At 60.0% G+C, this 12355-nt stretch overlaps 3 protein-coding genes across 3 annotated transcripts; 2 read left to right on the forward strand and 1 right to left on the reverse strand.

Moving 5' to 3' along the window:
- Nucleotides 1-987: 987 nt before the first annotated feature.
- Nucleotides 988-2316, reverse strand: PLICBS_009256 (uncharacterized protein; the record flags this gene model as incomplete). The annotated part of the gene is made up of 3 exons (XM_018323785.1): nt 988-1983; nt 2049-2217; nt 2279-2316. 3 exons carry the CDS (start codon nt 2314-2316, stop codon nt 988-990), a joined length of 1203 nt encoding a protein of 400 aa, XP_018176964.1.
- A 417-nt stretch (nt 2317-2733) lies between these two features.
- PLICBS_009257 (uncharacterized protein) lies at nt 2734-5363 on the forward strand (the record flags this gene model as incomplete). The annotated part of the gene is made up of 2 exons (XM_018323786.2): nt 2734-4593; nt 4653-5363. 2 exons carry the CDS (start codon nt 2734-2736, stop codon nt 5361-5363), a joined length of 2571 nt encoding a protein of 856 aa, XP_018176965.2.
- A 4672-nt stretch (nt 5364-10035) lies between these two features.
- On the forward strand, nt 10036-11891 carry PLICBS_009258 (uncharacterized protein; the record flags this gene model as incomplete). Its single annotated transcript, XM_018323788.1, has 5 exons — nt 10036-10271; nt 10336-10434; nt 10491-10558; nt 10613-11029; nt 11080-11891. 5 exons carry the CDS (start codon nt 10036-10038, stop codon nt 11889-11891), a joined length of 1632 nt encoding a protein of 543 aa, XP_018176967.1.
- Nucleotides 11892-12355: the final 464 nt, after the last annotated feature.

Raw genomic sequence — 12355 nt, forward strand, 5'->3', positions numbered from 1 at the left:
CCCGGGGTATCGCGGATAGGTCCGAAACGGCGAGTCGCTAGCCCGCAACAGTCGGCCCACTTGCGGGAACCCGAACCCAGGTGTCACTCGCAGCGGATCCTGGGCGGGAGATCGAAACAGCGCCCAAATAGTCCGGCGGCTAAGACCATTACATACGGCCACGAGAAGGTTACTGAACGCAAACGCTACCTCGGGCAAGAGCGCCTCGGGCCTGGAACACACCGCTCTGCGGGTACGACTGACCTTGTCCACCACTGCTGTGTCTCCGCCCAGCACAGACCCAGGAACCACCTTCTCATCAATACCTTGTGAACCGTGGAGGCCCATGTTAAGCGGGCAACTTGTCTTGAGTCAAGCCACCGTCAATGCCACCGAGTGGCAACAGCCTTGTCGCTATAGTCGTGCAAGTATAGCGTGTCGTTCATGCCGAGACAGAGAGTTATCTTCCGGCCGCGCGAGCGCGCCTGCGAAGTTGCTGTCTTGCTGGCATCACGAGCCAGCCGGCCAACTACGTACAATATGGTCTTAGCGCTAGGTACTCCATCAACGGCGTACAGTATTTGCGTTTCGGCGGCGGCCTGGGCTGGCCAGGCAATGCCTGTCCTGCACGCGGGCAGCCGAGACATGGTTCACGCTTCCACCTGTGCGTCCAAGAGCAGCTGGGGGTCAGGCTCCATCTCGTGTCGCCTCCACGCGGCCTGAAACACCTCCGAATGCACGTTCCGCGGGGTGCCGCCGCTGTCCCACCACGAAAAAAAAACCAAGACCTCTCACCAGTGCCCTGTTCTCGCGGTGGTACAAGCGGCCCATAATCTTTCTCATGGCATCTCATGCGAAAGAACCTTCGACATTGCTGCCGCTCCCCCGCCGCTCCACGCGTTCGTGGCTGAACTTTGCAAATGACAGCGGTCGGGCATCTCATCTCGAGGCTTCAGGCCCGGCACTGTCCCGGCAGGTCCAGTCATTTTTCTCTTCTCATCGGATGGTCTAATCTTCATCGTCCATGAGCTCTGCCAGCTCAGCCTCCTCTTCCGCTGTCAGCAGACCACCTCCACTGTCGTCGTTGGACTTCTCTTCGCTGCTCGGTTTCGGGGGCTCCTGCATCTCTTTGACCACGGCGTCCAGTTCAGCCTTTGCGAGAGGCCATGTGCGAATGGTGCGGTCGATGCTGACGCTGCAGATATTCTGCGGCCGCCCATGGGAATCCCGCAGCAATACCAAGTCCGTGACTTCCTCAAAATGTCCATCGAGAGTGCAATACAGCTTTCCTGTAGCTCTGTCCCAGACCTTGACGTTTTCGTCACGTCCTGCCGTCACAACCCACTGCTCCGTCACCAGCACGGCACGGACGTAGTCGCCATGCAAGAAGGTGTCCTCGGCCAGAAAGTTCCGAGACCTTGCGAGACACTTGGCTGTGCCATCGGCGCTTGCCGTCCACAGGTCCATGTCGCCGCCCTCGTCGTTCGTCTCAAATAAAAGCTTGTACACGCTCGTGTCGTGCTCCTCGATGGTGAGGCGCTCCGTGTCGGGCCGATCATGAAACGACTCAGGCATCTGTTCGTAGCCATCGGCGGAAACCTTCCATCGCCGGATGTGTGGATCGCTGCTCGCACAGACAAGGACGAGCTGTTCGGGCGTGCTCAAGACGGGGTCCGTCGCAAGATGCTGCACGGCGAGCATTGTTGTCGCCGGGTCTTGGATCGTGTGTATCCGACGACCCGTGTCGACATCCCAAACCATGATTTTCTTGTCCGCACCGCCGCTTATGAGGAGATCCCTACCCGAGACGCGGGCGGTAATGACGCTCTTGACAAAGTCTGAATGGCCACTGTACTTGCGCCTAGGCTGCGTCGACTCGATATCCCAGGACCATATGTCTTTGTCCCATGATCCAGCAAAGATGGTTTTGCTCTGGGCGCCCCCTACGGCTAGACATGTGACCGGCGCACGAGGCCCACGGTATGTGCTTGTTACTTCCGAAGACTATGCTGCCGGGTCAGGGGGGATTCTAGAGCGTTGCTTCGTAGGAGTCTGCATCAGGTACATACTTCAAGGTTCACCCGACGAACGTAACCTGCGGACTCGGCAATGAATATAGACGTAAGGGGCGAGGCGGGATCCGACACGGCCGCCAGGATCTTGGACTTCATTTCCACGGGGTTGCCATGCTTGTTGCCCGCCTTGGCCGCCTTTCTCTCGCGCTGTGCCTGTGACGCACTGAAGAGGAATGTTGGTCAGAACTGCCGATGCCTACCCCTGAAGTTGTGGACTCACTCACTCGGTCTCGAAGAAGTGGTCCCTGTCGGTAGACTGCATCGTGGCGGAGTTGCAACGATGGATTGTCTGTAGCTGTTCAACAGCTCCTTACGGTGCAAGTTCGTGCCCTTAATAAGGCTGAGTCTGAGAGCAGGCACTGGGGCAAGTCTGAGGTGCGGCTGGTGGCTGATGATGTTGGCGTTTAGGAGAAAACGGTAGTGGGGGGATGGGTTGGTGGCCGCGGGACAGCGTCAGGGCAGACGCTGAGACGAGGTTGGCGCTCAGTCGCGGGGTTCACCGTGCTTACCTGAGCCAGCTTAATTAATTTAGCGACGCGTCCAGACGCGTCTCCCAGCGCATCGCAGGGCACATCCTCCACAGTTCACACACGAGGATCGACGGCCAGCTCGCTGGAACCACGACGACGCACTTGACGACTTTTTTTTTCTTATCACAAGTTGAAACGACAGAATTGCCATGGACTCGACGATGGCCGCGCGGCCACGGCCACGGCCGGCTCACACACAGGGAACGACGCGCTGCGCCTACACGACCGACGGCTCGCGCCTCGTCACCGTCGGCTCCAACAACACGATCCGCCTGTACAAGACGGGCTCCGATGGTGAGCCCATCAACATCGACGACTGCCAGGAGCAAAATGTCGCCATGGCTGCCGGCGATGAGTTCTTCGTCGTCGGCTCCGAGGACGGCACCGTGAGCCTCTACTCACTCGCCACGGCCAATTTTGAGCGTTTCCTGCTGCGGACCTCGCTGCCCATCCGAGACGTCGCGCTGTCCGCCGACGGCAGGTGGTGCGCCGTGGCAAGCGACGAGCTGAGCGTCAAGATAGTCAACACGAGCGACATCACGCAGGTGAAGACGCTGCGCGAGCACAACCGCGCCGCCAGACACGTCAGCTTCGATCCCAAGGGCGCCCTCGCGACCGTATCTTGCACCGACGGCATCATCTACGTCTACTCTCTGACCGCGGACGAGCCCGAGCTGATACGCAAGGTGGACGGCGTCATCGGTGCCATAGACGCCGAGTCCGAGGTGTCCACCAGAGCCATATGGCATCCTGACGGGAGGGCCTTTGCCGTGCCCACGCCGACCAAGGACATTCAGGTCATCTCCAAGAACGACTGGGAGAAGCAGCGGCGCTTCGCTGACGGCCACCTGGCCGACGTCACATCCATCGCATGGTCCCCCAATGGCGCCATGCTGGCCACGGCGGGCAAGGACGGCAAGGTTCTCGTCTGGGAAACCAAATCTCAGAGCGTTATTCAGCGATACGACTACTCCAACGTCCTCGACTTGGCGTGGCATCCCACGAGCAACATTTTCTCGTTCACAACCTCGGACGGAGAGGTTTACATATACCCCGACTTCCTGTCCGACCAGTTCTCACCCATGCTCAAGCTATCCAAGCAGCCGGCGCCATTCATCCATGACCCGCTGTCTGAAATCTCTGGCAACAGAAGGCCCGTTCCGCAGAATGGTTCAAAAGACCCAGGATTGCCATCTCGACCGCGACGTGAGTCACTGGGGAGCCTTGACTCCTTCCTGGGTGAGCAAGGCTATGAGGATGAGGACGATTTCGTCGTTGATGACGACGGTGCCGGGTACACGACGGGTGCCAAGCGTGGCCGTGAGGAAGACGAAGAGCTCTTTGGGGAGCACTCGAGCAAGCGCATGCATCTCATGAAACCGCGACATCATGAAGCGTTCCAGCCTGGGTCGACACCGTGGCGTGGAAACCGCAAGTACCTATGTCTGAACCTGATCGGCTTCGTCTGGACCGTCGACCAAGACGCTCACCACACCGTCACCGTCGAGTTCTATGACCACGAATTTCAGCGCGATTTCCATTTCACAGACACCTTCCTCTACGATAAGGCATGCCTCAACGAGCACGGCACACTGTTCTCCAACCCGCCAAAGGACGACAGCCCGGCCTACCTGTTCTACCGTCCTCACGAGAGCTGGACTCAGCGTTCCGACTGGAGGACAGAACTTCCCAAGGGCGAGGCTGTGACGGCAATGTCTCTGAGCGAGTCCTTTGTGACTGTCACCACGAGCGCCAACTACGTACGAGTCTTCACACTGTTCGGCATGCCGTATCGGGTGTACCGCCCAAAGAGCGCGCCCATGGTGACGTGCGCCAGCTTCAGGGACTACGTCCTCACAGTCGGCAACGGGCCCGTCGGCGCGGATGGCATTACACGCCTCTTGTACAGCATTGAGAATGTCAAGCGCGACGAGATTTGCCAAAACGAGGACACGGTGGCGCTTCCAGAGGGGGCGACGCTCAAGAGCGTCTTCTTCTCTGACCAAGGAGTAAGTGTATCGTGGGAACACGGCGCATGGAAGCGGCGGTGACTGACATCTAAACGCAGGATCCCTGCATATATGACTCGACAGGCACATTACTGACGCTACTTCATTGGCGGCAGCCATCTCGGGCAGTATGGGTGCCATTGCTGGACACAAAGCTGTTGCCACGTCTCGCGTCAGGGCGAAAGCTCGAGACGTACTTCCCCATAGCTGTTGCTGACGGCAAATTTCACTGCATCATCCTCAAGGGTGGAGACCAGTACCCCTACTTCCCGCGGCCGCTGCTCTCCGAGTTTGAGTTCTCCGTCCCGCTGGGATCTCTGCCAAAGCAAAAGACGCGCAAGGAAGGCGAGGACGCAGACGGAGACGACGACCGCATGAGAGACGACGGCGACGAGAGCGGCGACGAGGACGAGGGTGAGAAGGAGAGGAAGCGGCTCGAGCAGGAGTTCATGCTCAAGGACGTACTGGCCGCGCAAGTGCGGGACCGCGTCGAGGCCACGGCGGGCAGCCACAGCCAACGGTCGCTGCTCTCGCGCGTCGAGCTCGAGATCGACAAGACGCTGCTGCAGCTACTGGCGGTGGAGTGTCGCGAGGGCGAGGACAGGGGCATGCGGGCGCTCGAGATGGTGGGACTGATGCGCGACAGGACGGGCCGCATGATGGAGGCGGCCGGCAAGGTGGCCGAGCGGTACGGGCGATCGGTGCTGGGCGACAAGATTCGCGAGCTGGGCGAGAAGAGGGTCGCCGGGATGGACGACGACGACTTCTAGGCTCCCCATCCCCCTCCTTCCAGTGTCCCCGGATATGTACGGACGGACTAGGGTCGCGTTCCGGAGTAAGAATGGTTTTGGGGTGGCACAACATGAGGCGGGGAGGGTTGGCGATGTAGTATGTACATACATGCCTGGCTGTGACGTGAGCAGCAGTTCTCATCTGGAATATGCGACGATTGTTACGTTTGTCCCTTTCGGAGGCACACCCTCGTGTCGAGTGTAGTTTCACTCTCCGGGGTGACCTGAAGTTTTCGTTCCGGGATCAGCGCGACGGGCACGAGGTGTCGACTTCAAACTCTTTCCCCGCATGCCGTGGGCGAGTATTTCAAGGTCGGTCGGATCAAAAGTGCAGCAGTAGCCATGGGCCTGACACGCAACGGTGTAGCAGACATACCGACGACCACTGTGTGCCTCATTTCGGGGTCCAATCACTGACGGAGGGTAGCATATCGACCGCGATTTGGCGGCCCTCTCGGCCCGCCGGAGAGCAGGAGGGGAAGGGAAGGGAGGCAGGGCCGCGTCAAGGGAGAGAGAGGAAGTGAGATGAAGGGGGGTTTTATCATGATCTGACGAGCGGATCTCCGAAGCCGAGCCAGTCCTCGACGGTTAATCTCGTACGAACAACCCCGGACTACGTATGAAGGAAAAGCCAACATTTGCTACTATCCAAGAGAGAGCCCCAGGGTCGCGGATCTGTACCAGATAAGGTACCTAGCTTCCTGTTGCGGACATGTCGATTGCGGGGAGGAGGTGCCTGCGGCCAGACGAAAGCTGTGCCAGGACCTGATGTCTCAAGATCGTCGGCTCGCCCCGACACCTATTGCGGATATACTTTGATGTTCAGGTTACCGTGCCTAGTACTGAGTACCCAGGATAAGGTGGCATCAATCATTCTGCCGCTGGTGCCGTGTAGTGGAAGTGGCAAGAAGAAGAACGGATTGACCGTGGTCCGGTGCTCATGGCCCGCACGACCGGACCACTCAACGGCCTTCGGGAGCACCGTTTCCATCTTCCCTTGCAGACGTACCGCAGGTACCGGCAAGCTTACGATGGCATTTCCTGGGGAAGGTGCATGGTGCTGCAACGGGCGTCGAGTAACAAAGCCGATGCACCCTTGTGGCCAGCCAGTTGCGCAGATAATGCACTCACATGTAAGCGCTCGCGCGCGTGCGCGCGCACACACGCCCACGCCCACGACATCGTATAATAGCGTCACCCGGGTGGCGGCACCCCGCGCCCGGAACGGCAAGCCGCCGGCGCGCGGAGGACTGCCGCGTTTGGCAGCAGAGGCTGAACTAACCCCAGCCATGGAGCATGGAAACGCTTTGCTTTGCTCGTACGACCTCGCAAGCCCAGGTGTTGATAGTAATCACCGCCAGGTGGCTTGCGAGCTTGGGCTTGGGCAAAAGGTTCTGGCCCCCGGGCGCGTGTGTAGGAAACAGGAACGCTGACGATTGAGGTCGCCGACGACGACGGATAGGGATGGTCGTGGCTGCGTGTGGCATGCGAGTGGCTTGCCGAGTCGTCCCCGAGCCTCCGTCTGGCTGGCCTGACGGGCGAACGAGGCTGTTGCCGCGAGACGTCAGGCCGGCAAGGCGACTTATTTGAAATACTTACTCGACGCTCGACACGAAGGGATGTGCCGCCTCACCGGTAAGCTACATACGTACAGGGGATAGATTCGGAGCAGATCGTCTGTGGTGTGCCGGGTTGAGTTGGTATTCCTGTATTATGTACACATCCCTCGCGGCAGAGAGATACAGTATCAGACAGGAGTCTGTCTACGGATGGCGGAATGGAACCCCATTGATGCAACGCCGCCGACAATATGTATGTGCGTGTGCGGCCGACGCGTAATGGTGAGACACGGGCTCGACGTTGTGCTTCCAAAGCTCCGAGAAGGGGCCCAGAAGCCTCGCAACATGCTGGGCCGTGCTCGTCGTTGGAGCAAGCGAAGACATGTGCTCCGTGGCCGCTGACTGGCACGGCGCCACAGGCCGGGGAGGGTGCGCCCAAACGGTCAACTCAGCCGACCAGGCACCCTTGATCGTGTGTGAGTGTGGCAGGCGAGCAGGCGCGTCAGACCGAATCGCCAACTGCGGTTCGCCTGGCTGATGATCCAATCTTCAATGGCGGCAGCACAGGGGCCCGGGGCCTGCATTTTTGTCGGGCGAGACTCTCCCGTCATCTGTGCTTTTGGACACAGTATGTCGAGGATGTTACAACCTGGAAGTGCCAGAAGGGAAGCTCCGGCGCCGGCGGATGAGCCGTCCAGGGCTCCGGGCGGCCAGGCTTCCACGCAAGGATCACCTGGAAGGGACTTCCGAGAAGCAGCGACGGGACGGTTTGCTCAATGGGGCGCGCTGCCAGGTTCAGGCCTTCCGGGCGATGGGCGGGCAGGGCCCCGTCTGGCGCCGCCGGGCCGGCGCTCCCAGCATCCCGTCACCCTATCACCTGCCAGAGCAGGGGCCCCCGCCTTGGGCTAAGCACTTGCGCCGTTTCCGCGAGTCTGCATCTGCATCTGCGTCTGCGTCGGGGGCTGCTCTGCTGGCGGGCAAGGCCTACGACCAAATCTCCGCGGCTGCGGTTGCGACTGTCCCTGAGGCCAGGTTTCCGTCGTTCGTCCGCGTAGCTGGGCATCGCTGGCTTTGGATCAGACGGGGGTTGTTCCAGGTTCTGGGGTTTCGCGCCACGGCCACGGTCGAAGCGCACCTGCAGGGCACAAGGCTGCGTCCGCCGGGCACGCGCTACGGACCTTGCACCTCTTCCTGCTACGTGGGTATTATGGGCTCATCAATGGCGGCATGCGCGCCCGGCGACCATTGCGTCTGGTGAGCGGGCAGAGGTTGACGCGTAAGAGTTCACTCACTCTTGTCTCGTCGGTGCGGGATATTGCACAGCACCATAGGTACTGTACTGTACTATACACTGATATGATACAGTACTTTTACTTGTCGGCAAAGCACAACGCACGCTGTTAAAGTTTTTCTGTGCTTCGGGTGCGCTTTCCCCGCTCATGGCCGTTCGAAGCACGGCCAGCCAAGCGAGCAAGACCGTGTCATTCAGACCATGGCCACTGAGGTCAGTTTCCTTCCTTAGCACGGCGCCGTCAGTCGGTGAGACCTTCCAATTGGAAGGTTCCCAAACCCCAATTTAGTCTGAATCTGCACCGTTGCTCCTGCCCGCCTCCGCACCTGCACTGGCACCAGCTCCCGTTCCAGCTCCCAGCTCCAACTGCCACCGTGGAAACGTACGTACCACCACCAACCTCTCGCAGGTAGCTCCTGCTCTCGTCAGTGGCCAGCCGTCCAGCTCCCGGCCACATGCAGAGCAGCTCCTTCCCCCCGGCTCCACCGCGTGCTCAACGCAGCCCAGAGACCTCGCGGGCCCCATAATAATAAGGATAATAAGTCAAGGAAGGCGTGTGTGTGTGCTCCAGGAACTGCTCGCCGCCAACCAGCGCTCCTTCCTCCTCCGCTTGGTGCCTGCGCTGTGCTTGCGCCGGGCTCGTGCTGGTCCTTCCAGTGCTCGTAGTGGTGCTGCAGCTGGAGCTTATCTTGACGAAACTAGGACGGGAAAGTAGCAATCTGCTGCTCCTCCATTCGTCGCTCCTCCACCATCCCATTCCCGCCATCCCCTCTCTTTCTCTCTGCTGCTTCGGCTCGGTGCAGCAACCACTCATCCACTGTGCTGTCCCCGTCGTCTCCGCCCTCCACACACACTCTCCCGCTCTCTGCCCGTCGTCTCTGCGCGACGACAGCTCCAACCCTCCTTTTGGGTGCGCCGCCCGCCCAGCTCGTCCAGCCCAGCCCAGCCCAGCCCGGCCCATACCTTCCCGTCCACCACCCCCCGTCCTCAATCTCTCCGCTTCCGCCCACACATTCAATCCAGCAATCGGTGCCTACGCAGCTGCGTCCGTTGCCTCCCCGGGAATTTGCCAGCGCTCTCGCTGTCCTCGGCAGAAAAACGGGGTCCACGCCTCGACGCACTCGCAACACCATCTTCATCCTAATTTCGCCCCGAATACAACGACACTTTCCCCCCGACCTCCATCGTCGAACATCGTCATCGCCCCAGCCACCTGCACCCGTTGTGCTGGCAGTGCTACCTTACCGACCTTCCCAGCGCCTGGGCTCCGCTCGTTGCTGACACAGCACCTCCACGCGCGCACCTCCTCCCGGACTCGGCCGACTTGCGCGGGCAACACCAGCTCTTCTAGAAGCCGAACCCCCAGCGAACCTTCCGCGAACCACATGCGAGCGCCCACGACCTGACGCTGCGCTGCGCTCCAGTCTCGGCGTCCGTCTGGACATCCTCTTGCCATCGCCATTGTCTCCTTCATCTGCGACGCCTCGGCACGGTTCCCCGTCAGCCCGCCTGCCTTTTGCGCGCCCCCGCCCACCTCGTCGCCTCCGAACCGGCAGCTGCGCACAGTGGACATGAGGTGAGCCCTCGCTCGTCGCACCACCGCGATCGCCGCGCCGGCGCATCCAACCTCCCATCTCGTCACAATCCCAGCGTCGCCAGAACACTGACGTGATTGGCAACCCGCAGCGCACCCGGCTGCGACGCCTAAGCTTCCTACACTACCCCGAACCCTCCGCTGCGCATTCGGCACGCAGAGTCAATGGGTGCCCGCGTCGTACCCGTCTCCGCGCCAGCCGCCAACATGTCCTCGTCCGGCCACGGGGGTGATGCCATGGACATCACCTCCCCATCCAGCAAGACTTCTCCCACGAACAACGAAACCAACGGCAAGCCCCCGGCACAGGCGCAAGCCAGCAACTCGTCGCCCCCCGAACAAGCTCCGTCCAGCTCCTCCAGCATGCCAGCTCCTCCGCCTGCCGCTGCTGCCGTGCACCAGCCAAAGATCGTCCAGACCGCCTTCATCCATAAGCTCTATAAGTGAGAAAGGCCCCGTCGCTCTTGCGTTGAGATATTTGGCATTGCTGACATGGGCTCCGATCAGTATGCTTGAGGATAATAGCATTCAGCACTTGATATCATGGTCTGCCAATGCCGAGAGCTTCGTAATGTCCCCTTCGGCCGACTTTTCCAAGGTCTTATCGTACGCTGTCCCAACCCTGCGACAACTCGAGTCATCCTCTCACCTATCTTTGACAGACAATACTTCAAACACACCAATATCTCATCCTTTGTTCGCCAACTGAACATGTATGGATTTCACAAGGGTGAGTAGTTGGAATCGCGAACCGTGGCCTGTCCCACCTAACCGTCATTTGTAGAACGCGACGTATTTCACACCGGAAATCCAGATACAACGCTGTGGGAGTTCAAGCATGGGAACGGAAACTTCAAGCGGGGTGACCTGATGGGTCTGCGCGAGATCAAGCGCCGAGCCAGTCGACACGCGCTCGTGCACCGGGAAAGCAACTATCCCAAGCAGTCTTCCTCTCAGCCCGGCACGCCAGCCGAGCCAGCTCCCCCACCAGCCGAAGGGTCGGAGGCGAGGCTGGCCCACCTCGAGCATTCCCTCTATGACCTGAGCAATCGCCTTCAGCGCAGCGAAGAGAACGCGCACTATATGCATGTCAAGAATCAAGCTGCGATGGACACTATCACGCGGCTGCTCCACTTCAACCAGGAGCTTTCACGAGCAGTCCTCTCACTCGTGCCAGCTGAGAGCTCTGCACACCGTGATGGTAAGCTACGAGCCATGCTCATGATGTGCAGCGACTAACGCGTGATGCAGTTGTTGCATTGCAAGGCGAGATGCAGAGACAGTCCGACGTAATGCGCACATTTGACGAGTCGCATGAAACGCCATATCCTAGTAGACAGCAGTACTTCGGCACAGTCGAAAACGCGCCTGTGTCGCCGAGGCAATTGCCGCAGGATGATGCCAGGCGGCAGGGTGGTCTCACGGTGCCACAACCTCGAGGCCAGCCAATGTACCGGCCAACGGTGCCGTCCAACCTGTCTATCGGCGCGCGACGCTATGGCTCCATTGGCGGCGGGAGCACAACACAGTCGTCGCCCCTGCGCAACGCTGCGCCTCCGCCGCCCCCGGCACCGCACCCTCTTTCCAATGTGGAACCACATCCCGCCAGCCTCGGGCGACGGCATACCGCTGCCGACATCCGCGCACATGGCTGGCAACCCGGTCCCTCTCCGTTCTCAGCATCGAACCCACCGTCAGCCCCTTGGCCATCATCCCCAAGTCGCGTGCCTCAAGAGGATCAAAGGTTACGCGAGTCCTTGTCCACATACTCACTGCAGGCGGCGTCGCATTCTCACTCGCATTCTCGTCCAACCACGCCACCGCCGGCACCACACGTCACAAATGGCGGAGGCAACAACGGAGCAGATACCTTCGGCACGTGGTCATGGGGGGCGGCCGTCAACAGAGACGGCAAAGGGTTAGGACTGAAGGATTCATCGGCACCCCCGACTCGGAGGGGGAGCATGGCCCATATTTTGAACCCTAGCGACACGGCTGAACGATCTGACGAGGATGAGGATCCCCGAGGAGACGACGATCGGAAACGAAAACGGATGCAATAAGGCTGTACTGTGAAAACGGCACTGAGTGAGGGAGGCGCACGTGAGGCAGATATCTGGGAGGTGGTTTTGACTATATAACGATGATCTAGGCGTCGACAATGGGTGTCATGGCTTGAAGCGGCTGCAAATTTTTGGATACTCCATTCGCGAGACATGCCTTGGCGTTGTCTCGGCACGAGAATGCGTTGAGACGGATATATTTACAGGCACATACATGCCCACATAAGGGCCAAGGTCGGCTGGAGTCAGACGACGAAAAGGCCGCTCTTGAGTGACTTGGCTACTGCCTTTGGGGAGAGATGGGGGAACCTGGGTCGGTAGATGTTCTGCAGAGAAGAGTCACAGGAGGCGATCTGTCGGTTGGGGCGCCTGGATGCGCTCGATATCGCCTCTCGCTTAATGTGCCGGCCGGGTCCGGGTACGGGGCGGTTCAGGTTGCAAGACGCAAAATTGAATCGTGTTGA

The sequence above is a fragment of the Purpureocillium lilacinum genome (genome assembly GCF_023168085.1).
Source record: "Purpureocillium lilacinum CBS 284.36 DNA, scaffold_7, whole genome shotgun sequence".
Taxonomy (NCBI): domain Eukaryota; kingdom Fungi; phylum Ascomycota; class Sordariomycetes; order Hypocreales; family Ophiocordycipitaceae; genus Purpureocillium; species Purpureocillium lilacinum.